The sequence below is a fragment of the Aspergillus fumigatus genome, chromosome 4 (assembly GCF_000002655.1).
Source record: "Aspergillus fumigatus Af293 chromosome 4, whole genome shotgun sequence".
In the NCBI taxonomy this organism is placed as follows: domain Eukaryota; kingdom Fungi; phylum Ascomycota; class Eurotiomycetes; order Eurotiales; family Aspergillaceae; genus Aspergillus; species Aspergillus fumigatus.
Genome location: NC_007197.1, coordinates 2,416,924 through 2,441,533, shown reverse-complemented (window position 1 = coordinate 2,441,533; position 24,610 = coordinate 2,416,924). Strand labels below are relative to the sequence as shown.

Sequence of the window (24,610 nt, the reverse complement as noted above, 5' to 3'; positions counted from 1 at the left end):
CTTTTGGGAAGGATACCCCTTCGTGACTTTTTACTCTTCTCCCAAGGTCAATCATCTCTATAGAAATATGTAACGTAGCAGACAAGGAATTCAAAGACGCAATATTGTGATTGACTTATATGTCTTGTCGGCCTGCGTCTCTCGAAGACCCAGGGAAATCCCTTCAGATGTTGCTCCAGACTCAGAAGGGATGATCGCAGCAGTCCCTAAAGCAGTCAGGAAGCACCTAAGCTGACCAGAACATACGTCGGTACGCATCGGACCAGGAGCATCTCTAGACAGATTATTACGCTGACTCAGTTATCTTAGGAAAAATTACTCATGCTGGTGTCTTATAGCCCTTGGATGATTCATGTCTACGGGAGTTCGTTCTCATGATCTTATTCATACCAGAAGGAAATGGAAGACAGACTCCGGAGCTGGGGTGCATCTACCTGAGTCTTGCTGCAGGAGTGGAGCACTGGATATATTCGGGCTCATATTCAGGCTGTATAAAAGAAAATTGAGCGTCATTGCTGCCATGTACGCCAACCGTGCATACATGAGATATCTACAGAACAGACTTCTTGCTCCACTGATGCGCCTCACCCTTCTCCTTCCGCTTCTTCTCCTCGTACAGCCTCTTGGACAACTGCCGATACAAGAACACATTCCCCCCATGGTACCGAATCCCATGATCCGAGTCTGTAAACCACTGCACCTGCAGCTTCTCCGGTGTCACTCCCGCCCCAACAAGGGTGTCCACCAGCGCCGCCGCATTCTGGAAATGCACATTATCGTCACCCGTCCCATGCTGGATCAGCACCCCACCACGCACATTCTTGTAGCCTGCTACCTTCCGGATCGCACTGGCATTGTACCCTGCCGCGTTGCTCTCCAGCGTCTTCATATACCGCTCCGTGTACATCGAATCATAGAATCGCCAGTCCGAAACCGGAGCGGTCTGCACACCAAGCGAGAACGCCCCACTGTCGGTCTCGATGACCTTGCCCGTCAGATAGCCGCCGTAACTCCATCCCCATATGGCGATGTGCTGTGCGTCGACATAAGGGAGCTTGGCGGCCTGCTGCGCGGCGAAGACCTGGTCGGCGGCTTCGAGCTCGCCCAGCCGGCTGGCAACTTGGCACCGGAATGCGCGGCCCTTGTAGCCCGTGCCGCGGTTGTCAACCGTCCAGGTGATATACTCGAGTTCGGGGTCTGAGGCAATGTAGGCCTTGAAGTCGAGGGCTTGCCAGGCTTTGGAGACTTCTTGTGCGCCGGGACCGCCGTAGGGGGTGAAGAGAACGGGGTACTTCTTCTTGGGGGAGAACTTGACGGGGAGGCGCTGCATGACGTTGAGGGTTTCGCCGCTGGGAAGGGCGAGCTCGAAGTAGGTAATGTTCGGCAAGGTGTATTCCTTCAAGGCGTTGAGCACGGCCGCGTTGCTGGTGATGGTGCGCAGGGGCGCGGTGGAGTTGATGGCGTAGAGGTCTTGGTAGGGCACGTCGGGCCCGCGGTAAGAGAGGATGTAGTATCCGCCCTGCGAGGAGAAGGAGGCGGACCAGACGGCGGGGACGGTGTCGTCGACTAAGGGGGTGATTTCTTTCGTCTTCCAGGAGACGGAGTAGAGGTGGCGCTCGGTGCTGTGGTGTTTGGTCGACAGGAAGTAGACCAGCTGGCGCGGCTTGTCGATGCTAAGGATATTGGTGACTTCCCACTCGCCCTTGGTCAGGGCGATGGGCTCGCCTCCGGCGACAGGAAACAGCCAGAGATGCGCCCAGCCGGACTGGTCCGAGATGTCAATGTAGTACTCCTCCTTGGACTCGCCGATGGGCCCGATGTACGCCATGGAGAGCAGGTTATCCAGCCATCCGTCCGTGCCGTCGCGCTCACTAATTGTCTTGGACCTGAGCGAGGCCACATCCACAGCGACGACCTTTTGCCGGTCCTGCACGCGGTTGAACGCCTTGACAGCCACGACGTCATGCTTCCCCGTCAACCACGCCACCTCGCCGATGATCAGCTCCTTTGCGTCAAAGGCGTCGATCGGGACAGGCGTCCGCTCGCCGGTACGGAGCTCCAGCAGGTTCAGCTCGACGGTAGGGTTCGTCTGCGACACCTTGGGATACCGCAGCTCCAGCTCGCGTGGGTACGGCGGCGCAATCTCCTCGTTGTCCATGTAGTACGGCACGGTGAAGGTTGGGACACCGGTCTCATTGAACCGCAGGAAGGCGAGGTACGCCCCGTCCGGCGAGAACCAGAGCGCAAACCGGTCGCCGAGGATCTCCTCCTCGTAGATCCAGTCCGGGACGCCATTGAAGAGATCCGGCCCGCCGTCATTGGTAATCTGGCTAGTCGAGGCATTGGTCCAGACGAAGACGTTGTTGTCGCGGACAAAGGCGATGGCGTCGCCGGTGGGAGTCCACTGAGCGTACTGGATGTCGCCGGACTGGTCTGGGGCGAGCGGTCGCAATTTCATCGACTGCACGTCCTGGATAAAGTAGTCGGCAAAGTACGAGTGCCGGTATTGCTTGGTGTAGTTGGTAGCCCAGAGCACGGAGGAGAGATTGGGATGGATCCAGTAGCTGTAGGCATCCTCTGGCACTTTGTCCGCAGGGACGAGGGTCTGCGTGTGGTTGGTGACGATGCTCTGGATTTTCAGACTGCCGTCCTGGTCTTGGTAGACATAATCCCCATCCTCGGAGGTAGAAATCCACTCGACCGAGATGGCCGAGGGGGAAATGGCTCGCTTGACGACCGTCTCGTTGAAGGTCAGTCGTTTCTTGCCGCTTCCAGTAGGGGCATATGGTTGACGAGGGACGTCAATGGCGGCAGCGCAGCCGACCAAAAGGAGAATTGACCACTATTGCATTTGTCAGTTGTCTGCATTCCTTGGATTGCATGATAAAGTACATACCTTCATGTTGACTGCGGCTAGCAGCCACAGCGAGGTACTTGCATCGCCTCCCTGACCTTAAATATGGGGGAATAACCCCGCATACCAGAGCGAAGACGATTGTATCATTCTAATCCCGACGGAGAATGCGCAGGAGATAGCTCTTGGGCTCGATCATCTCCCATTCCATTCGTCTGTTTTCACCTGCCAAGCAAACGTTTGTAGACCGAGGCTGGCTATCAGCGGAGTTGGCCTTTAGCGCTGTAACCCAAGGCCGCGCGGTCAAGGAACAGAGATTTGACAAGCACAACATCGTTGTTGATTGGTCTGCAATGTTCTTATTGTTGTTTGGGCCTTTGGTTATGTCTTACTTGGCAATTTCCTAAATCCTGCAGAGCATTACGAAGTTCAGAGTAGGTATATCTCACATTCTAGTTGACTATACCGAATTGGTCATCACCAACTGCATCTAGATGGCTTGACTTATTTCTGTCTCGGATTCACTAATTACCTGAAGACCTACTTGATGTTTCTCATAGATTTGATGTATTACACAGTAAGGTACAGATGCTGCAGAAGATTAACTCTTGGGTTTCCGGGTTGGATAGGGATTGTCTGGACATTGCATGATTCAAAGGTCTGCTTCAAGTTCGGCACTATTATTGTATTGTTGATATTGTGGTAAACCCATTCCAAATTGTCTCTATTGAAGGCTATACAATCATTGGTGACAGTCGGCGTCCAATTCCACCATGTCCGGCTCAAAGCCAGGTACTGACTGGTCTACAGGTTCAGCTCTATCGACAGTAAGGTCATCTTTCTTACACTAGACTATATCCACCATGAAGAAAAGCCAGAAGATATTCTTCAATTTACCATTATCACTGCATCATGACCTAATTACACATTGAACCACCCTCGTCGACTATATCCAGCCATCTCCATCTATCAACACTATCAGCATTGCCTGTGACGACCCACGACCATAGACCACATACCTTTCGGGAAAGCCCTTCATCTAGAAGCCCTGGGGAGCAACCTGGTTTGCATTGCCCAGTACACCGGCATTCACCGCATCGGCGACGTGCTCGACGTCCACGCCGTCCTTGAGCACATCGTTGGCAACGCCGTTGGCAACGTTGTTGCCCTTGATGGGGACGTCGACGTTGACGGGGATTTTGTTATTCTCAACGTTGACGCCGGCAAGACCGTTGTGATTAGATTGGCGACCTGGTTCGTTAGTTGGGTGGTTACTCTGTAGGGGTTGGGAGACGTACGCGCGACAGAAGGGGCAGCCATGGTCATGCCAGCAACGGCGAGGAGGGAGAGGATAGTAGAGAACTGCATTTTGGAGTTGGTTGGAGTCTGACAGTTGAGCTTGAGAGATGAGAAGGCCGTGTTGAGGTGAGAAACTGCGTTGATGATGATGATGATGATGATGATGGGACCAGGCTCGATTGTTCAGGCCTTTTATACCTTGGTTGGCAAATGAGGGGGCTGTTGATCTTCTGAATCTTCTTCTGCTTAGACGAGATGAAGCTCTAAGACCTGTTCCTCTTGCATGCTTACAGTAAGGCGTTGTCAACGGACTTCGCATGATCAACAAATCTATAGAGATCATGCATGGCCTGATATTAGGCCGCAGAAGCAAGGGGTGTCTCGTTGCAATTTCACACTGGGGTACTGCCTTCATTTCAGCCCAACTTTCGTGAAAGCTTACTTCGAGCGATCAGCACTCTGGTACTGGTTTCCTGCGTGGAATAAATTATTGTTCATGCTTTCCTTGAAACTGCAAGGACAACCACGTCTTATGTACTATCTCCTCGCATCGTCGATCGTCATCACTTTACCTCCCAACCATACTCTTGCATCCAACTATGAGACAATCCCAGACCTGCTTCACATCTATCGAGTAATCGCCTTCCTCAAAAAATCTGCCAAGATCTTGACCTCCTCCCCGCTCTTCAATCGCTCTGGATACCGCGGCTCCGTCTTCCAGTGCACGTACCCCCGCCGCGTATACCAATCCACATTGCACATTGCCGGCGGATTGTCCGCCCACGTCTCCCACAGCGCACGTTTCTCAGGCCAATCTTCGTAGAAATATCGTCTGCTCACCGCATTGACCGTCACAAAGCGGCAGGCCGGACTCCCCCACGGCTCCTGGCTCGCCATCCCCTCAACCAGGTCCATGGCTTTTCTTCCAAGACCGTTCCGCCGGTACTCCGGCAGAATAAAAAAAGTCTGGATCGTCATGACGGACTTGTCGGCGCAGGCGAGTTCGGGGTCTGGAGGGTCGGCGTAGGCGTCCAGGGATATGTGGCCTGCGCGGATCGTGCGTTTCTCATCTGGGTGGTCGTCTGCACTGTCCCTTGGAGGAGATGGGGCGGGAAGTGTGATCCAAAAGAACGATTTCAGGTTCTGGTCTTGCTTCTCGCGCCAGGCGAGGATCTTGCTGTCTTCTGCGTCCCAGCCGCATTGGACGCGCTGGGCCTGTAGCTCGGCGTACTCTTCTGGATTGTGCAGGTTGATGGGGACTAGGGTGCAGGCCATCGTGGTCCTTATTCCTTGCCTTGCCTTGATTTGATTTGATTTTCTCGATGAGCAGGATTAGCCCTGTGCGTCAGAGATGTATTCTCCACGACGATCTGGCTTGCTGATGCTGGAGACGCGTATGAGTCATCCTGTATATCCGATTTGAGTATTAGTTCATAGTGCTATCCCACTGCAAATACGAACGAGGTCTTGGCACGCTGGACACCTGAAGATTTTTCTTCCTTTGTATCCAGCGAGACCCCTGGCGTTTGCTGGGCATGCCTGTTGCTAAGTTGAAGCCAAAAGCTTGATCCGCAGACCTAGCCAACTGGAAGTCTCCAGAGTCTAAGGGATAATAACCCGACTAATGACTGCAAATATTTTTTGAACCAAGAGATATTATTTTCCACTTTTGTCTTCTCTTCTCTGCGGTGGCTTTCGCAGGGGATAATGAATCGTTCTAAACCACTGGAATTGTACTTCTTTCAAGATACCTGCTGGTCTTAGCCACCAGGCCCTTTCAATGGTTTCTTTTTTACTGCTATAGGTTTGTCTGCCCTAACAACAGTGAAAGTACGGAATAGCCTTTCTTCTCCACAAAGGAATACTTCACTGGAAGAGTCTAGAGGCATGTGGGCAATACATTCAGAAAAAGAAGTGAATGCAGAGCCTCAGAGTAGTGAATGAGGCTTATATTCTTCTGGGGAATAAATACTGCGGTCTCTCCTCTCTTCCTGTACCTGTGGATAGCCAGACATTCTTGATTTTCCTCCATACTGTCTTGCCTGTATACTTTTTCTATCATGATTTCTTCTGCTTGACGATGATGATATAACTTCGCCATTATAAACTCATGCCCTATAGGCCAAGAGCCAGTCTCGTCCGGTCTGCCTTGAGTCTCGCATCTTCAATCTCTTGATCTGGACGTGCGACATAAACACCCCCTACTAATATCGGGGCATCAATGAATCCCCGAGATTCTATGGGAAAAGGGGGAAGGCAGCAACGGACAGCCTGCAATGGCACAGAAGGTGATAGTATGGCACCGAATAATGTAAGTTGACATTTTCTATTAATTCAAAGCTGTCTGTCTAAAGCTCTTGTGTTCAAATATCCTCTTCTCTTCCCGTCTCTTCGACCTTCTCCTCTCAGTCTTCTCTTTCTATATTTCTCTGAGCGACTTGCCCCCGCCTTCTTTACCCCTATGATCATCAAATGTCTCTTTCTTCAAGGTCAAGCAGTTGGCCCAACCATATGAGTCGTCTGGAGGTCACCGGGATTGTTGCACTGTGACTATTAACGAGTGGTCCTGTTCAAAGGGAGAAGATCGAGTAAACATCGCCTCGACCACGCTCCTCTCGACATCAAAAATGAACTGCAGAAGCCAAGTCAACTGGGGCCAACTGAAGAAAATGCTGGAGTACCCACTTGGCCACGCGTACATTAGGTCGATTAATGATGGATCGCTGCGAGGCAGACATAGTGGCGGTATTTGCGCCACCATCATACAGCCTGCTCCTCCTACCCCAATCTTCCAATCTTCTAAAGCGTTCAAGTCTACCATCTCGTTCTACCTACTAAATAGGGAACTTGTTATTGAGGTAAGATGCCTACTCCTTGTGATTTGTTTCTGGTATTTGTTATTTCCTACTTACTATCTTGTGCTTCTATCAACCTTCCTATCCTTCATGATTTTATTGACCTGGATTATCGTGCTAACGAAGATGATAATAGGAAACATGTCTACCTGCCTCCATGATGGCGCTGCTTTCACCACAGATGCTCCATTAAGACGCTTCACCCTACGATACAACTACTTCTCTCTTGGCCCTCCCCTTACTGGGTAAAGGTCCTATACATCAGCTAATGACCCACCAATCCGAAGGGAATGTCAGCAGATGCTTGAGCAGCTAAGCCGCGAATGGCCTAAGAGAGAAGCAGCAGTCCTCGCGACGCGGAGTCGGATTGGTACACCACTCTGCCTTATACACATGGCGACGCCAGTCATCTCTTTTCACTAGCACTGAAGTGCAAGGAAACAGCCGGGCCCAACGTGGAGGCTTCCGCCGGAGATGACCCTGAATAGAACATTCACTTCGAAAGCTAGAATGTCTCCGGACTCACACTGGCTGAGTTCTTATATAAAGCCATTCTCTCTCTACTCATTCTCTCGACTCGTGGTTGGCTCTCCCGCCAAGTAAGCTGCATTGTTTCGTTGAAATCAGAGACAATGCGTTGACATGGGATGTAGCACCGCGGCCCAGAAGACAAGGACTCAGCAGCCAGAGACCAGCTGAGTTTGGCACCTCCTGGAGCAGGAACTGAGGAGTCCTACCCTTCCCTCAGAGGCTCATGATGATACTGACGTCCCCATGTGGGATGAGACGATACTACCAACCGTCAAGCATCGTCAGTTATCCAGCAATAATAGCACGCGATACCAAAGATGGATTCTAGTTCCTTGGCAACTGCAAAGGAGAGAAACCGGGTGTCAAGCTCCGACTTGCACCACTGGTGCAAGCAGGTTGCCATTCCTACCTCGAGCTCTATTTTACCGTGTGTTTCCGGATGTTCTTACAGGACTTCGGTATAGTCAAAACAAGAAATGGCTTTCTGACTGTCCTGTCGCATGCATTGAGCTCAGCTTGTTGCGGTCCAAGGTAAGGGAAATGCTCCTGCGGGAGCTATTATCCTACACCTGTTGCTCTATGTTCAGCACAACCAAAATCAAGCTTAAGTCTGAGGACGTTCAGCTTTTCGATCCAAAGACGACGGCCGTGATACCTTTTACTAAGCGGCTTTGCCTAAGGACACGGTTATACGGCGTGCACGTAATCCTGATAAGTAAAGTCAATTCTCGAATGTGCAATAACAGTGTATGATTCCAGAACAGAACTTGTTTATCGACCTTAAGCTCTTGATGTAGGGATCTTGGGAGGAGATGGCATCATCTTGGCAAATGGGGTGTGTAATACTTCTACTGACCGGCACTTTCCATCAAGCAGTGACGGAGACACTCACCACGAGGGTGGGATGGGATAGCGAATTGGGTTATCCGTTGTGGATGCCTGTACTTGAACGGACTGTTTTTCTATGAACAACGGTAATGTCTCGAATGCATGTCTATTCCTCTTCCAGAATTGAGGTCGAAGCTTGATCTATCAACAACGGTGAACTCCACAAAGTTAGATGACAGGACCATTATAACCGGTCTCCCATCATTATCAGCCGGGTCAACGACATAACGAGGCTTGACAAAGAGCCTCAGAATAGTCTGGGCAGGTTTTTTCATGGAGTCTTCATACTCAGCGTTAGTGAATCAAAGTATCTAGTTGAGTATGTAGTTGAGTATGCTGCGCAAATACTATGGCATACTTCAAGGCTGAGTTGACTGGGAAGACTGTAAGCTCCTAGAAGTCCTCGAGCCCTACACTAGAAATGCATAAACAGGAAGACATACTGAGGATGTCTTCTCCAGTCACTTGAGGATAATGGCAGCTGACCGCATTGTCACATCTCATATGGGCACACGGACACAGACAACGCGTTAAGCACATTCCTTATAGCATGTCTTTCTGTGGGACTAGAGGGCGTAGATAGCTGTGACGAATTGCTGAATGTAGGGGTGGAATGCTGGTCTTGCTATATAGCCATTCTTCATTGGTAAATCGCACCCGTGACCTGCAACCATTATAAATATGAACAGCCTTGCTGTTGGCCTTGCTGTTGTCAGATTACGGACTATTACAGACTATTCACTAAGGAAATCACTTTGGCATTAGTTCTCTTGGTTTGCAGAAATTTAAGATGCGTCTGACTTCTATTGTGCTCTTTTCCCTGGTCTCCTTGGGCTTTGCCAGGGATCCCTCCGATATTACGCACTCCCCAAACCGCTCGAAGGCCAAAGGAGCACAACTTGAGTCATATTGCCCTGGTCAAGACGCTGATGAAGACTTGCAACGCGAAATATTCAACCAATTCATCCAAACGCTCTACGAGAACAAGAATGTGCCGGAGGCTTTCGAGACATATGTCGACCCCGATCTGACGGAGCATGGTCCCTATGAACAAAGCCGTGATGAAGTCGTGGAAAGTCTGTCTCAAATCATCCCCACCTCTACGTTCACGGTTGTGCACTCATCTTATGGTGGAGACATTGGGTTCGTCCACGTCAGAATAGGAGACGAAGGCGCGCCGCCAGCTGCTGCTCTTGCGGACATATATCGTATGGACGGGACCTGCATTGTCGAGCATTGGGACGTTCTCCAAAATCTCCCGGAAAATTCCACGAACCCGAATGCCCTGTTCTGATTCTTGGAACCCTTTTCTTCTACGCTGTGCGATAGTTTCTGGCTTACATGGTCCGGACTTTCTACGATTTGCACTCGGTCCTGCACTGTCAACAGCTATAGAGGGATGATATTGATTAAGACTAATAAAGCCTCTTTATCTGGGAAGCAAACATTATCAACCTGGTTACCTGACATGAAACCCCGGTACAGCAAGCCTGCCCCTTCAGACTTGGGGCTGGAGTAGGAAGAGCTGCAGCCGTATCAATGCTGCCGCTAGACCCAACAATAGGGGAGTATTCTCTAGGATCATTCAAAGTGGCATCAAGCTGGCAGTATAGTTGAGTGCATGTGGCTTCAGCGTAACAAGTGCAATCATTTCCGCAAAAGGCACTTCCATGGATATGATACCCTGAACAATATGCTCGATGATGTTCACAAAAGTGAACACATGTCCATGACATGAGAGGTACTATCGCCAGTTAGAAAAAGGAAGAAGTGATGTGATCAAAGAAAACTAGACGAACCTGGAGCTTCATGTTGCCTACTATTCAAAGGGTAATGGAAGGACAAGGATCTGTCAGTGCCGGACTCTGTTAATCAATATACCAGGTCTCTCATCTCAGGTTTGGGTATGCCCATGTATAGCTTCTACCGGCTATTCACATAGCGTTCTTGCGTAGGTCGGCTCCAGAAAGGTTATTCTTCTGTGATTCAGCGTGGTAGAGCATATTTCACACGGGACATTGTCTCGAACTCATCCTGCATTGTAGAGCCTGGGACAGGTTGTGAAGTTAAGAGTTAAGAAGGCAGGGAAGTCTTCTATTAGGAAATCATTCCTACAGGCCATACAATATATTGGTCTGTCTTTCCATCTTTGTCAGATTATAGATAGATTGGCTGCATCAAACTGACAAGAGAGAGCTATGTGCTCATAGTTGCCCAAGAACAGGCTACGAAGCACCCTCACGATAAACCTCAATCAAATTCTTCAATAACTCGGCTCTCGCCAGCTCACCCTCCCCCCCATCAGTCATTTGCTTCGGCAGCCGATGCTCCCAAACAACGACTCTCCAAAACTGATGTGCCTGGCATATCCGGATCCGTATATTCTGCTCCTCGTACTTGGCCATACAGGCCAAGCAAAGGTCTATAACCGGACACTCCTCGCAGATGAAGCGTATGTCGGACTTTGGGATCAGCTTGTCACATACGTCGCAGTAGGCATCGACTTCGGCGTATATTGCGCCGGTGGCCTGCTTGTCGTCGAGGTACTGGAGGCATTTGGCGAGAGTGTAGACGTTTGATCGGTCGCCTTCCAAGATACGCGTGGCAAGGCCGACGACACTGGATTTCAGGACGGCGATCTGCTCCTCTGCCGACGTCAGGGATGTCACCAGTCTATGTCGGCGGAGTTCACGAAGTAGGTCGCCGGAGTGATCAATCGACGCCCAGTCAATTGCGCTGCGGCCGAATACATCCAAGCAGTGGTATTCTGCGCCTCCCCGCGCGAGACAAGCCACAGCTTCGGATTTGCAGCTGAGGATTGCATCGTGAAGGGCCGGGACTCCGCGATGCTTCCCGTGGTCTGTGTGAAAACCGATGTTGACATCGACTTTCCGGTGGATGAGGTTCTCGATAATACGGGTTTCTCCTGTAATGGCCGCGATTTCCAGCACTGTACGGCCGACTGCGTCCCGTACCATATAATCTAGGCCCCCGGCGGTATATGCTGCGAGGAGTCGATCGCAGACGACGGAGTTCGCTGCAGCGGCAGCTGAGTGTAACGGCGTCTGCCCCAATGTATCCTTTGCGGTGATATCTGCACCAGCGTCTTTCAGCATGGTGCATATCTCTGAATCTGTGTGGGAAGAACAATGGTGTAGCGGTGTCCTCCCGCGTCGGTCACATGCATTCACATTGGCACCTCGTTTGAGCAGCTCACGGGTACCCTCACAACTGCTGCGGGCAGCAATAAGAAGTGCGGTGTCGCCATGATTGTCTCTCGCCTCGATCGGCGTTCCCGCCTCCAAAAGCGGTGGGATTGACTTATACCTGTCGTTAGTCGCGGCATAGTGCAGCGCAGTCTTACCGTCAGACGTAATAGCCAGGGGGTCTGCTCCGTAGTCCAGGAGGCACGTAATCAGTCTGGGCATGGCGCTGTGTGTGGCGGCGTCATGCAGAAGCGAGATGCCATCTTGCCTCAGGCGGGACACATCGGCTCCAGATTCAAGGAGAAACTTGAGGGCCTCGGTGCGATTGTAGGCGATTGCCCCATAGGCTGCTGACTTTCCCGGATGGTTGACGCGGTTTGGATCAGCTCCTTGACGAATGAGCTCCCTCATGGAATATAAGGCAGTTATGAATTGTTGCTAAATGCAAGGGCGTTCTTCCCAAGGAGTCGGGAGCCTCAATATCCAGTCCAGCGTCGATTAGCGGCTGGATGACTCTAAAGTTGTCTTCAGTAGCAGCTACATGCAACGGCCCTGTCGAACCTGCTCGTTCGTCAATCGCCATGTCGACTCCTGCATCAACTAGGGCTTGCACCAGTCGGGCATTTCCGTACTTAGCGGCCAGAAATAACGATGTTCGGGAATGCAGGTCGAGTGCGTTGATATCGGCGCCCGCTTGGATGAGTCGCACAATCATCTCCAGAGGCTTCCTGAGGCTGATGCCAATGTGCAACGGTGAGACCCCGGTTTCATCGCGAGCACTGGTATTGGCTCCAGCAGTGAGCAGAAGCTCAAGAAGGGGGAGAGAGCCAAAACGCATACACTGATGCAAGGGAGTTTCGCGAAATAAGGTGGCAGCGTTGGCATCAGCGCCGCGGTTCAGAAGAAGCTCCACGGCGCCCAACTGGCCGTTGGCGCAGGCTAGATGGAGCGGCGTAGCATGCTGGCCATTCCTCGCGTTCACATCGGCGCCGTACGAAAGTAGCAGCCGAACAAGGTCTGCTCTGCCCGTTTGCGCAGCAATATGCAAGGGCAGGCCTCCCATCCCTAACTGGGCGAGGGGATCCCAGCCAAACTCGACCAGCAGCCGGATAATCTCACAATTTGCTCGGTAGAGAACGCTATAAATCTTGTCCACAGATAAACCTTGCAGAGGTGAGGAGATCGTCTTCGCAGCCGCTGCCAACAGGAGGCGGGCTGCACGCACGCGGTTCTTCACTAGCGCACGGCCCAACGCCCCCATCCATGCTCCGTCTTCATCAGGATAATGTCCAGGAGCAGCATTCAATAAGATACGTAGTGGCGCTAGTCGCCAACGAGTCGCCGCTATTGACAGGGGTGACTTGAGCTTGGTTATCGGTGTGGATGCGCTAACGCCAGGCTCAACGAGGATTTTTAGGACCTTAGGTCTATAGCGCGTTATTGCTGCCAGGAAGGCGTTGGTCTTGCCGGCAAAGACTGAAGGGTCTGCTCCATTGTCAAGCAACTTTCTAACAGCTGAGATCGGGCAATACTGGACCGCGTGGATTAGCGGCGATGTTGTTTCGCCCACGTGTTTGGCTCCGAGCGCATAAAGTCGGGAAGACAACAAAGTGTTGAACAGCTTTGCCGTCTGGACAAATGAATTGAGGTCCTTCAGCCCGAGATGGTCTCCTATGTCCAGAATAATCTCGGGAGGAAAGTCGGCCAGCTGGGTTGCTGTGTTTTCCATTGTGGGGATGGAGGTGAGAGGAAAGTTGGAACTATGGGGAAAGTCAGTCATCTGGCGTTAAACCAAGATATGCACTATCTTTCCTACTATGCTGGAGATAGAAGGCTAGACACCTTTTCGCTGAGTGGTTTGATGGTTGACATCTGGCTAACCGGCTGTGCAGACTCCATTGGCTGAGCACTAGTAAATGAAATGAATAACCAGATAATAGCTACGGAGTTGGGGAGCAGTTTCTTGGGTGGACTATTCCCTCCTTTTATCATTAAACTACCGTATAGCCAGCTTAGAGCTATGCTCCTTGGTCGCTGGTGAATGATTCAAAAGCTCTCTTACAAGCTGAATACAGCCTTTCGTAGAGCTTACTTGGCTAAGAATGTATCTATTGTGTAGCAACCTATGTTGCAGCATTCACGCTCCTACTGTTATCGACCCTGAAATACGCCAATATTCCTTGCAATCTGATTCATTGATACTCTGATGATAGCGCCGCCGCATAGACTAGGATTTTGAATTGCAGTTCAGTGCATTAGGGTTTTGATAGACTAGGCAAACAAAACTACATCTCCAAGAGCCGAAGACTCGCAATGATGTACGCCCATTTAGCGCCCATTTGTAGTAGGGCTGTCCCTACCTACATGCGCCTTTGCTATATCCTGTACATCTGCAACTGGATAGTGCAACTAATAGAGAGAGGGAAAGCATACTGAGACCGAACTTATAGAGTCATAGCCTGCACGACACATTTGGTGACCTGCTGCCACCACCGTTCGGGAGTTGTCAAGGTTTTTACGAGCAAGCAAATGGGCGAATCTCTAGTACTCTGTATCATCTTCTGCCACAAGCCCTATACCATTCATGCTGAGGTGCCAACTGCATTTTCCTCGGCCTCAAGTAGCAACAAATACGCGACATCATAGCGCAATTAGACCGCCCCATCGCGAAGGGCGTTCTCTTTGGAAAATCGTCAAGGAACGGAAGTATGCCATCTACAGGCCCAGAAAAGGTAGAGGACAGTCGACGCGTACGTTTCCGCTTTGGGTCGGAGGCGCTACTATATTGCACGAAGAGTAACTTTGTGGATGAGACCAAGACTAAGTGTTTCGATCAAACAGATGACAGAATAGCTTTTCTCACATTGAATAGTGCAGGCTTGGACAAAATTCTGGATACAGTCAAGCAGGATGGACTAGATGTGGGCGTGTGTAGTACACCTCCCTTGGTCTCTGCGAACCCTAATCCGGCCGCACACTCACAGACATCCATGACACCACCTCCTTCGAATACACGAACAACCTTCACTTCCGTAAGTCAATCGGCACATTGGCAGAGTGCCACTCTAACATAATACTCCAGAGAGCATCCTCATTCCTCAGCGCTGGCATCTTCTCCGCTAGCGCAAACTCCAATAAAATTTCTACCTCGAGGTTGTGGTGGTTCTGGATGGCACTCACCTTTCCGCTAACAGTGATTGCGATGGCTGCTTGGTGGGCATAGAAGCGCAGGTCTGAGCGTGGGAAGTGCGAGGCCTCCCGGCCCGATGCACGACGAAGTGAGTGAGGGATTTTGGTCAACGCCGTTTGCCTTTGGTAAGCTGTCTTGTTTCAGGAAGAAGAAAAAGGTTATTTTACCTGTGTGAGTGTACTACATGAGGTATTAAGATCCCTATCCGGTTAAGATGACCAGAGGAGGCTAATTTGGGATGCATAAACTCTGTGTCATCAAATCTGTAGCTATAAATACAGCTACCAGTTTCAATTCTATAGCTCTTGTGACAGCCAGACGAAGGATCTGATTCGGTGCTCACGAAGAAGAGGTGGGCGAATTGAGTATTGTAGAGCCTAACTGTAAGAATAGAGCACTTAAATATAGAGGGTTTTCACTGTCGCTCTTCTATTCTTACTCTGGTCCCAGCACATGTACAGTGTAATATATTATAGTGGAGTTACGGTGTTACCTTGTAGGCGGAGCCGGAAGGCATTCTGAACAGAGGACTTTGGAGTCGATGGTATCTGGAATTCGTTGAGGTGATCTCATGTATAAGAGAATATCTTGCTGGAAGATGTGCTGTAAAGTGAACAACTATACATTTCCCTTGCCGGTGAGGTTTCCTGCTTTCAGCAATGCGCTCTGGTACATGCCTCCCCATACTACCCCCCTAGCAAGATCAGCGCATTTCTAATTCTACGGTTAGTTTAGCCGGCCAAGGCCGCGCCCCCAATGTTTGGCCCCAGACATAACCATCGCGCTGTCATTTTCCCCTCGTCTTTCACTTTCGGGGCGGCTGTTTTCACCTCAGCATAACTTGCGGCTTCGAAAGTCTACTATATCCCCGGTCTCGCGCGTAAGAACCAATGTAGATCTATTGTGTTTGCATCAATTTCCGTTGCCTGCGAGCAACCTGGCTGAGTGTCAAATCTACGTTGTGGGTAGGAATATGTCAGTCCCAAATATTCAAGCCCTAGGTCAGCAGCGTCACAGCAGATATCAGTTGTATGCGGCAGACTCATGGGTTGATAGATCATGTGGAAGTCGCCGCCCTTTCGTTCCTTGCATCGCCCTACCCACTCAAGGTTGACTGGTGTTTAGTCCTTCTTTATGAATCTGAACTGCACCTTCCGGACGACGGTGCATAGGAAACGACGGACAATGAGAGATTCTAGTTTGTTTATACATTTCTTTGTGCTTCTGTGCCCTATGTATACAGGTGCTGATCAATGGCAGGCGTTGACATGTGCGCCCGGGAGGACCTATTCAGATATGCCTCCGGCCGATGGTTGATTTATGAGGAGTACCAATTGAAGCAGCGTTATGTGGAATGTAGTGTTGCCAATCTTTGCTCTCAAGCTGCCGCCCTCTTTAGTCCAGAAACAAAGTGCATGCACATTGTCAAACTAGAGGGAAACTTCAACAAGGCCTTCCTTCTCACAATGGATGATGGCAATGAAGTTATAGCGAAGATTCCTTGTCCGAATGCTGGGCCACGGTTACTGACAACAGCATCTGAAGTAGCGACGTTAAAGTTTTGTATGGTCCCCAAGTTCCACCTGTTCTCAGCGTGCTTATAGGCTGACGGTCTAGTACGGTCCCATCTGTCGATTCGAGTCCCGGAGGTGTATGCTTGGAGAGTTCCGATCCTACGAACCCAGTGGGCACTGAATATATAATCATGGAGAAGATCCGTGGCATCGCACTTGCGGAAAGATGGGGGACAATGAACGCTCTGGAACCGACGACAGGGACGAAGTGCAGCGCCGTCTAGATCGGTTCAGTGATCCCCAGTCCGTTGATGAATATTGTGACCTCTTGCAGAAGGAAATACTGGTACTGCCGGTCCTGTCACACGATCCGCGAGTGCTAGAAAGCGCAGGTTCGGTCATCTGGCATACGGACTTGCACCTTGGAAATATTTATGTCTCCTCCGATGATCCAACTACGATTGAAGGCGTGATAAGACTGGCAGACAGCGCAAGCCGCCCCTTTATTCATTCAGGCACAGTTCCCTGAATTCCTTCGGCCACCCAAAAACTACAGTACGGGAACTGAAATACCCTCTCTACCGGAAAATTTCGAAGAGCTAGATCCAGACCAAAAGGAAAGGGTTGCTGAGGAGCAGACATTAGCAGCCCAGTCTAAATACTATGAAATGTCTTGCCTGGCATACAACAAGCCCATCTACGACGCAACGAAGCTGGATCGGCGACTGTGGGAGCCCTTCACATGCTGCCAGCTCTTCTCGAATGGCTCCATGGTTCCTCTACGAAACTCTCTGGCACGACTATTTCAGGACTGGGCAAATATCGGGCTACCAGGAAGCTGCCCATTCGAGTTCACAGAAGACGATCTTCGAAGGCACAACGAGCAGGTCCAACACTACCAAGACACAGTATATTTGTGGGACATTGTTAAGGGCCAACTCCGCACTGACGACAGCGGCTGGATTCCAGTCGCACAATGGGAATCCACCAAAAAAAAAAAAAAAAAAAAAAAAAAAAAAAAAAAAATGAACAAATACCTCTTCGACATGTATATGGAGACTCTAAGCGATGAGTTGCCACCAGAAGTAGCCGCAAAACGGTGGCCTTTTCCCCCAGACTGCGCGTGAACTGCCTGCATTCAAATCTTTTTCTTAGCTTGTTCGAGATTTGTTTGCTTCCTCTTGACGGCATTATTCTCTCACTTTACTGACGTCCCTTTCCGAATACGCACATTCATATCCTGTATAAACAATTGGCATACTACCCACATTCCTGATACGGACACGAAATCTCGAAACACGCCGTTTCCCTGAACCGAAGGCACCCTTAAGGGCGGCCTTACTGTAAGACTTCGAACGTCTCGTTTAATAACAAGCCCATCGATGGCCCTCAGCCTCCAGACCTTCAGAGATACCGGACATATCTGATGACGCAGAGCACGGTTGTGACGACTTTCCGATTTAGTCTGGTGCACGTCAGGCAGTATACTGTAGGATGATTCTAATGTGAACAGGAAAGCCGGTGGCAATAACTTCACCACCGTCACATTTCAAGAGTCTGATGGGAGAGCGGCCCACCAAATCGAGGCATCGACTGTCGAACGAGATACTTACCTACTAGTCTGGTGCTGGATGATGATCGGTATGTTCGGATGTAATGTCCATTCACGTTCAGGTACTAATTATGTGTCTAATAAGAGCGCGTCGGCAGACTTTGCTCGCCAGGTTGAGGGTGATGTACATGTCCAAATACATGCCAACAGGTATTTTAGAGGCGTGCCGTGATATATGTTGTTACCCCCACGTCTTGTTTGTGCTTTCTACCCAGATAATTGACAGTAGACCTGTGGTTATAATCTCCCACTCAGCTCCGTGAATACCCACTACCGTATGCTTTATAACATATCCTACGGAGTATACAATAGGCAATACTGTAACTAACTCCTATCTTATTAACACTTTTGAATAGGGTGTTCTTGCTAGTTGCTACGTAGTCATAGATATTAGAAGCCTAGGTGCCACCCCATTATAAGAGCTCGCCAATATCAGTTGCTTCTTTCTACAGTAATCTAAGAAATACCGGTATGTTCTATAATCCTTGAGAAGGTCGCACTCTGAATAACCCCCTTTAGGCTATATTGCTGTCCATTAATATGATTACATACCCAAATTTCAAGTTTTGTCAGTCGCTTAGCCTTCTCTTCTGTATATTACTAGTAGAGAGAGGGTTTCCAAACTGGGACTTGTTGGTGTCCTGTGACAACGATATGCACCGGTTCAATATCAAAGCGTGGGGGAAACGCTTGCTTGCATCAACGCATGCTCACAGGGACGCATCAATAAGCTCTCAAGAATACCATCAGTGCCAACGACCCTCCTTCTTCGGTATCGTTAAGCCGAGGCCAATCGTTAGTTATAACCGTAGTTGAGCATTTGACCGATGGCTCTGTGCGTTCGCAGCAGTCCAGGGAGCCACGACTTCTTTGACTGTCGTATCAGTGCCCTCTGGGCCATGATGTAGAAGTGCTGAGAGGCAGACACTGGCACGGTTGCCTTAGGTGGCTGTCTGCTATTCAGCTCGGCGTGGTAGTGGCATTGTATGAAGTAGTAGCTGTCCAATCCTGAAAAGTCTCGCAGCCAGAGGGGAGGCATTAAGGTTTGATCGATACGAACCGTCTAGCCCTGTTGGTCGGATCTCCCACTTCAAAGCGAGAGAGCTTTGGCCTCAGCTGCAGAGTGATCCGCTGGACGGAGCAATGGACAAAAGAAATATACCCCTAGTATTCGAGGAAATATAAACCGACCAGCGCAATTGGACTGTCGGGTACTCTAGTATATCGACTCACTTGTGACGACCGTGATAGTTCATGTCAGCATGCTAAATCTGGTTAGAGAGTGAGGCCAACTCTCTGAGAAGTCTGCCGCTGCGCACTTGGATATAGGTCTCGGGCTGAACTTTAGCATGTCCTGACAAGGCCGGCTATTGCACTTCTCAGCCAGCCATCTGTGGATGAGTCGTCTTCTCATTCCTTCTTCGTACCCGGAGGTGGCTCAATATGAGGGCTCTCGGATACCACAACAAGGCATGAGGGTCACTTTCCGAACATAAAAAGGCCCTCGAACGTCCCCTCCAGGGCCTCTCCCTGCTCGAAATCCAGGGAGGCAAATCGCTCCGGGGACAAACCAAACCGCACCTCTGGACTATTATACTTCTCGCGTTACTCAAGCCTGAATAGCATTGGACACTTTCTGCTCTGCACGATGACGGCCATTGATCTCGCCAACTGGATGAAGTACCTGGATCCCAGCGTACGCGTGATCGACTCGTACATATCCTGCAGTCACGATGCGTCTGCCTATAAATACGATGGAGGCGACAATGTAATGCACGAGTTTGTCGGCAGTATCTGCCAGTCGGCGGATTACACCGGCCAGCTCCTGGCAGGGTCCCGGTGGTTTGATTTGCGCGTCACTCGCGACGGGAATACGTTGGTGACGAAGCATGGTATCATCACGTTCCAGCCCTTTGAGACTGTCCTCTATCAAATCAAGAATTTTGCCGACTCGCATAAATCCGAATTCATTTTCCTCGATCTCGATCTCGCTCATGAAGATGGTGTCGGAGGCGACGTTTTGGCCATGTTGATCAAAGTTCTAGGAGACGGCAAAGAAGATGCATTTGCAACCGCCCACGTCGGCCCCGATGGGAAAATGTACAACACTGATCTTACCTGGGCGAAGCTGCGGGAGGACGGGAAGCAATACGTCGTCATCTATGGCGAAGAGGAGAAGGTCAACGGGGAAACCAAACATTATGACAGTGGCAAGTACTGGGCTCCGCAGGCCGGCAATATCCGGGACAATTGGGCGGATGACTACGAGGACAAATCCCCCCAGGAGATTGTGAATTGGTTAGACCAAGTCCTAGCACAGTGGAAGAAGGAGAAGCTGTGGATCACCCAGCTCATCGACACACCCAAGCGCTCCTACATGCCTGGTCATCACCCCAGCGACTGCGATAGCAGAGCAGCGCCGGTCTTTACTGGATGGCTCACCAAGTTCAAACCTGGCGATAAGTTAGGTATCGTCAAGCGCGACTTTGTCAATGAAGGCTGGAATGAACCCGGTATCTCCCACGTCATTCTCTTGAATAAATTTACTCAGAGCCCGGTGCTGCCTCTGGGTCCGACAATCAACTACTTGAGCACGATTCGACTCAGGACACTGGACGGGCGTTACGTCGCCGTGGACAGCAACCCCCCCGGGAACACAAATCTCAGCCTGCTGACCCTGGTGAACGCGCCAACGGACAATACTCGTTTCCTGATCCGGCACTATCGGAGGGACTCGTCTTGGGAATGGCCGTTCAGTGGCAATCTAGACGCCGACTCCTGCAACGCCAATGGAAATGTCCGCCTTGTTCATGTCGACAGCAGAGTTGGTGACGATACTGTGGTGTCCTGTGCGAAGAACTCCGGAGGCTTCATGTACTGGGGTGTGGGCTGGGGCCCGGCAGACGACTGGGAGACGTTCCTTCCATACGATCCTGCTAACCCCCGAAGCAGCGCTAAGATTCGTGACGGTAGTGTCATTGTCCTTCGCACACTTTGGCATATGTACTGGAAGGCAGGCAACGATGAGAACCTCTATACTAGGCTTAATGCGAGCACCGGAGCGATCGAAGATGCCACACGGTTTGTGGTAGAGAAGGCCTGAGGCTTGGAATCAGAAGGGCCAGTATTTACCAGGAAGTGACAGATGACGGACTGCGTAGTCTGTCGTCTTCTCTATGCCATCCCCATCGTCTGCATTGAGTCTTTGATCTAGTAATGACCCTTGAGCAGAGAATGAAACCACAACATCTTTTCTAGTTTCTACGGTATTAAGTAGAGGCGCATCCATCCTACACCGAGGGTTATGTAGTCTCCTTTTACCCCATTCTGAGGCAACTTGTCGTTTAACACAGTATATTATGGCCTGTATGGCAAAGGCTCCACAGCCACTCATGGACAGGATCCAGCCCTCAGATATGACCAATAGCACCATGCAGAGTCCAGCGCTGGCCAAGTAGCTAAAGACACTCAAAAAGGTATTTTCGAGGTGCTTGATGATCGCAATGTACTAATGCCTGACAAGCTTTGCCAAGTATGCCCAGTCAAGCTTGTTTCATCCCTCGAATTCAAGTGTATTACCCTTCAACCAGCCTGGTTATGATCGAAAGAGACCTAGGTCATATCTTCTAAGTATAGTGCCTGGCCTGCTACAGTTAGCTAGCCTTAAGGCATTGTAAGACAGAATAGCACATTATGAAGACGCAGAAAACTCTTTCAGAGTGATAGAGTTGCTTCCGGCCACCAATGATCAAGAATGCCTCGAATTGCTCCACGACAGCAGCAGGGAAGAATTGCAGAAGCTGGGACTTTCCACGCAATCTGATAAAGTCAGTAATCTAGCAGTAGCTAGTCTGCTAGGCTTTATACATCTTAAATCACTTTTATATCCAGGTATTGTGACTCATGATACGCATGTGCTTGTTGTTGGCCTTGATCCACACTCGGACTCCAAAGCCCGCAAAAGCCGACACTGCAGAATCCGAAGTTACCAACAGTGTATATAATAAGGAATGGCATGATCCTCCTGTGGCAAGCTTAAAATCGCGGGAGTCTGCAATACTTCCAAAAGATCTCAGTTCGTGGTTTCAAATACGCCGGTCTCATGACCAATGCCAAAGGCAAATCCATAGGGAATTTCGTCATAACTCCGTCTCCTCATAAGACTGCTCCTATTTATCCATCGATATAAAACCCATATCACAACTCCCCGTTCTCTATACCGGAAAAGATACAACTACAGCCGTCACAATGAGCGATTTCCCAACCGCATTCCGCGCAGCCCAAATCCTAGGCTTGACAGGCGCCGCCTGGCTCTCAGGTCTTTCCATCGCCCCACTCTCAAACATCACCTACCAAACACTGACACTGATATGAACAGGCAACATATTCTCCCTAAGCTTCATACCCAACCCTGCTCTCATTCAAACCCTCCACGAAAAACAAGTCACCCCCTCCGCCGCCGCCAGACTCTGGGCCGGCATCTACAGCGCCGGCAAGACGCAGAACCCGCCCATTGCGGCCGCCACCGCCGCAGTCTTCTTCTACCTGTCCTGGTCTGTCCGTGATGGAACGGCGTTGTCGCTGGTTGCAGCGCCGAACAGTAGTTTCCTGTATGCTGTGTCGGGGTTGTTGACCGTGGGGATTGTTCCGTATACGTTTGCGTTTATGATGGGGACGAATCGGTCGCTGGAGGCGAAGGTGGGGTCTAAGGATGACAGTGAGGCGACGAGGACGGAGGTCGAGTCGCTTATGGAGAGATGGGGCGTGTTGAATGCTGTGAGGGGCGCGTTCCCCTTGGTTGGGGCGGTGGTTGCGGCTGTCGCTGCGATGCCTTGATCTTCGGCCTGGTTGTATTGTATCTGAGTGAGGTTTGTTATGTAAAGTATTGGAGTTTGTCGTTGGCGCCCGTGGCGTTGAGTTCACCGGGGCTTTGGATCTTCAAGTATAGTCCTTAGGCGAGAAAATTTGAGCTCAATATGTCATGAACTAGTCATGAACTAGTCAACTCAGATTTCGGGGCTGTCGACATTGTTAATTTACTTGATCAGACTCGATGTCTGGGATAAGGGAGTATAGAATGGCGTAGTATGTTCAGGCTGGGGAATTAGAGCCAAGTTAGTAAACACTGTCACAGTGTCAAGGAGATGTTCTTGTCAATTTCCATTAATATCCCATCCCTATTTTCCCTCAAGACCCTCAACCGGTCATTTCAGCGTCTCGACCTCCTTGTCCCTTGCCTGTAATGTCTTCTTCTATTTATGCTCAACCTTGAGAACTTCTTCCCGTACAATGCTCACTGTTATGGCCCTCTTGGAGCCTTAGTGCTTCAGCCTCAGCATACTCCAGCTCCAACCCTTTAGAGGGCGAAGAGGGCGATTGGGTTTGCACCCCTAACAGACTCCCCTCACACTAATACCAATGGTGCTTATGTTCATGTGCTTTGATTCAGCTTATCTAGCTCTAACTTGACATGTTTCTGTTTGGTTTCCACGAGTCCTCCTGAGCCTTTATTGCTTTCCTCTGGGAGTGTGCACAGGTGGTATAGAACTCTGGATGACTGAACTGTCGGAGTCTGACTCTCTGATTTTTGACATTAGACGCCAAATACTTTCCAGTAGAGTGAGTTCACCATTTGTGGTCCGTTAGAAAAGGCCAGGGAAATATGTTTCATGTATCTTGCCATTTCTGCTCCAGTGCCGAGATAAGTGCAGGAAATCATAGCATCCAGTTCTGCTGCTGTCATCTCAAAGGTCTTCTGGACGGTATCATGGTGCAGCAGGGCAGTGTTTCTTGACTAGTTAGCATACTGTTTTGTGGCTATATAGGAATTTGCCTGAGCATGGTCTGCCCTGAACAGGGTGTCAGCCATGACAGAAACCAACACTCTCCCGCCGCTGTGCTGGAGTCACCTGCCAACACCATATTTAGGCCGGAGCCAGGGACTGTGTGGGATTGGTGGAGGTATAGAAGACCTGGGGGTATGGCAACATTCTTCTGCAGCTTGCCCTTTGCCTTTTTGCCTCCCTGGACTTGCTTCCAGAAAAAGGATAACGACTTCTAACCGTATAAGACATTATACGGATCCAGGCTGATTAGGTCAGTGGTGATGTTCATGCGAGGGAATAATGACGGCTTTGCCCTTATGAGTTAAACGATAGACCATAGAATTGTCAGCTTTAGGAGTGACTTATCCTTGACTTTGAGAATGCCAACCCTTGGGGTGGTAGGGGCCATGAGAGTGGGGAAAATATTGGCATCCTGCAACCACTGGACAACCTTGTTGCACACAGGTTGCTTACCATACTCCTCCTTGTGGCTGTGATTGTTCACATGGTGGGTGATGTACTTTTTGATGATATCCTTGTACCCCATGGAAGGGTCACAGATACAGGTGTTATTGAACCGCCTGGCAGCCACCAGCCAGACGACCAAGTTGTCAGGGTTGCCGCCGCAGAAGAAAACAACAACACTAGGTCAAGCATCCACGCTGCTCTGCTTACTTGTCATTCATTGCTTGAGCTGCATCCCGGCCCGATTCAGATTGCTTGGGACACACAATCGTGGGGCGACTGGTTCTAGGGCCAGGGTACTAGCCAACACTTGTGGGTGGCTGTTGTGTAATGAGGAGGATGCCGTCGTCCGTAAGGACCTCCAGGTTAGC

General features: G+C 50.2%; 9 protein-coding genes across 9 annotated transcripts; 5 read left to right on the top strand and 4 right to left on the bottom strand.

Annotated features, from left to right (window-relative positions):
* Positions 1 to 295: 295 nt before the first annotated feature.
* On the bottom strand, positions 296 to 2,977 carry dppIV (prolyl dipeptidyl peptidase DppIV). Its single transcript, XM_746800.2, has 2 exons — positions 2,897 to 2,977; positions 296 to 2,842 (listed from the first exon to the last, which is right to left on the bottom strand). The coding sequence occupies exons 1-2, from the start codon at positions 2,900 to 2,902 to the stop codon at positions 551 to 553; spliced, it is 2,298 nt and encodes a 765-aa protein (XP_751893.1). The 5' UTR covers positions 2,903 to 2,977; the 3' UTR covers positions 296 to 550.
* Positions 2,978 to 3,233: 256 nt separating this feature from the next.
* ScwA lies at positions 3,234 to 4,646 on the bottom strand. Its single transcript, XM_077804614.1, has 3 exons — positions 4,445 to 4,646; positions 3,874 to 4,389; positions 3,234 to 3,820 (listed from the first exon to the last, which is right to left on the bottom strand). Exons 1-2 carry the CDS (start codon positions 4,498 to 4,500, stop codon positions 3,894 to 3,896), a joined length of 552 nt encoding a protein of 183 aa, XP_077660760.1. The 5' UTR covers positions 4,501 to 4,646; the 3' UTR covers positions 3,234 to 3,820; positions 3,874 to 3,893.
* A 134-nt stretch (positions 4,647 to 4,780) lies between these two features.
* AFUA_4G09300 (GNAT family N-acetyltransferase) lies at positions 4,781 to 5,428 on the bottom strand (the record flags this gene model as incomplete). Its single annotated transcript, XM_746802.1, has 1 exon — positions 4,781 to 5,428. One exon carries the CDS (start codon positions 5,426 to 5,428, stop codon positions 4,781 to 4,783), a length of 648 nt encoding a protein of 215 aa, XP_751895.1.
* A 1,352-nt stretch (positions 5,429 to 6,780) lies between these two features.
* On the top strand, positions 6,781 to 7,257 carry AFUA_4G09290 (uncharacterized protein; the record flags this gene model as incomplete). Its single annotated transcript, XM_746803.2, has 1 exon — positions 6,781 to 7,257. The coding sequence occupies one exon, from the start codon at positions 6,781 to 6,783 to the stop codon at positions 7,255 to 7,257; it is 477 nt and encodes a 158-aa protein (XP_751896.2).
* A 1,960-nt stretch (positions 7,258 to 9,217) lies between these two features.
* AFUA_4G09280 (nuclear transport factor 2 family protein) lies at positions 9,218 to 9,721 on the top strand (the record flags this gene model as incomplete). The annotated part of the gene is made up of 1 exon (XM_746804.1): positions 9,218 to 9,721. One exon carries the CDS (start codon positions 9,218 to 9,220, stop codon positions 9,719 to 9,721), a length of 504 nt encoding a protein of 167 aa, XP_751897.1.
* Positions 9,722 to 10,652: 931 nt separating this feature from the next.
* On the bottom strand, positions 10,653 to 13,413 carry AFUA_4G09270 (ankyrin repeat protein; the record flags this gene model as incomplete). The annotated part of the gene is made up of 2 exons (XM_746805.2): positions 10,653 to 12,039; positions 12,182 to 13,413. 2 exons carry the CDS (start codon positions 13,411 to 13,413, stop codon positions 10,653 to 10,655), a joined length of 2,619 nt encoding a protein of 872 aa, XP_751898.2.
* A 2,441-nt stretch (positions 13,414 to 15,854) lies between these two features.
* AFUA_4G09260 (uncharacterized protein) lies at positions 15,855 to 17,464 on the top strand (the record flags this gene model as incomplete). Its single annotated transcript, XM_746806.2, has 5 exons — positions 15,855 to 15,987; positions 16,084 to 16,386; positions 16,441 to 16,507; positions 16,599 to 16,729; positions 16,827 to 17,464. The coding sequence occupies 5 exons, from the start codon at positions 15,855 to 15,857 to the stop codon at positions 17,462 to 17,464; spliced, it is 1,272 nt and encodes a 423-aa protein (XP_751899.2).
* Positions 17,465 to 18,384: 920 nt separating this feature from the next.
* On the top strand, positions 18,385 to 21,905 carry AFUA_4G09255 (uncharacterized protein). Its single transcript, XM_001481516.2, has one exon. The coding sequence runs from the start codon at positions 19,598 to 19,600 to the stop codon at positions 21,050 to 21,052; it is 1,455 nt and encodes a 484-aa protein (XP_001481566.1). The 5' UTR covers positions 18,385 to 19,597; the 3' UTR covers positions 21,053 to 21,905.
* Positions 21,906 to 21,933: 28 nt separating this feature from the next.
* Positions 21,934 to 23,353, top strand: AFUA_4G09250 (DUF1772 domain-containing protein). Its single transcript, XM_001481515.2, has 2 exons — positions 21,934 to 22,267; positions 22,328 to 23,353. The coding sequence occupies exons 1-2, from the start codon at positions 22,198 to 22,200 to the stop codon at positions 22,783 to 22,785; spliced, it is 528 nt and encodes a 175-aa protein (XP_001481565.1). The 5' UTR covers positions 21,934 to 22,197; the 3' UTR covers positions 22,786 to 23,353.
* The last annotated feature ends 1,257 nt before the right edge of the window (positions 23,354 to 24,610 follow it).

Excerpts from the sequence above, each read along its gene's own strand:
- ScwA (XM_077804614.1), bottom strand. The coding sequence starts at position 4,500 with ATGCATGATCTCTATAGATTTGTTGATCATGCGAAGTCCGTTGACAAC. Across the intron at positions 4,390-4,444 it reads TCCGTTGACAACGCCTTACT|ATTCAGAAGATCAACAGCCC; the intron begins GTAAGCATGCAA and ends AAGCAGAAGAAG.
- AFUA_4G09255 (XM_001481516.2), top strand. The coding sequence starts at position 19,598 with ATGACGGCCATTGATCTCGCCAACTGGATGAAGTACCTGGATCCCAGC.
- AFUA_4G09250 (XM_001481515.2), top strand. The coding sequence starts at position 22,198 with ATGAGCGATTTCCCAACCGCATTCCGCGCAGCCCAAATCCTAGGCTTG. Across the intron at positions 22,268-22,327 it reads AGGCGCCGCCTGGCTCTCAG|GCAACATATTCTCCCTAAGC; the intron begins GTCTTTCCATCG and ends TGATATGAACAG.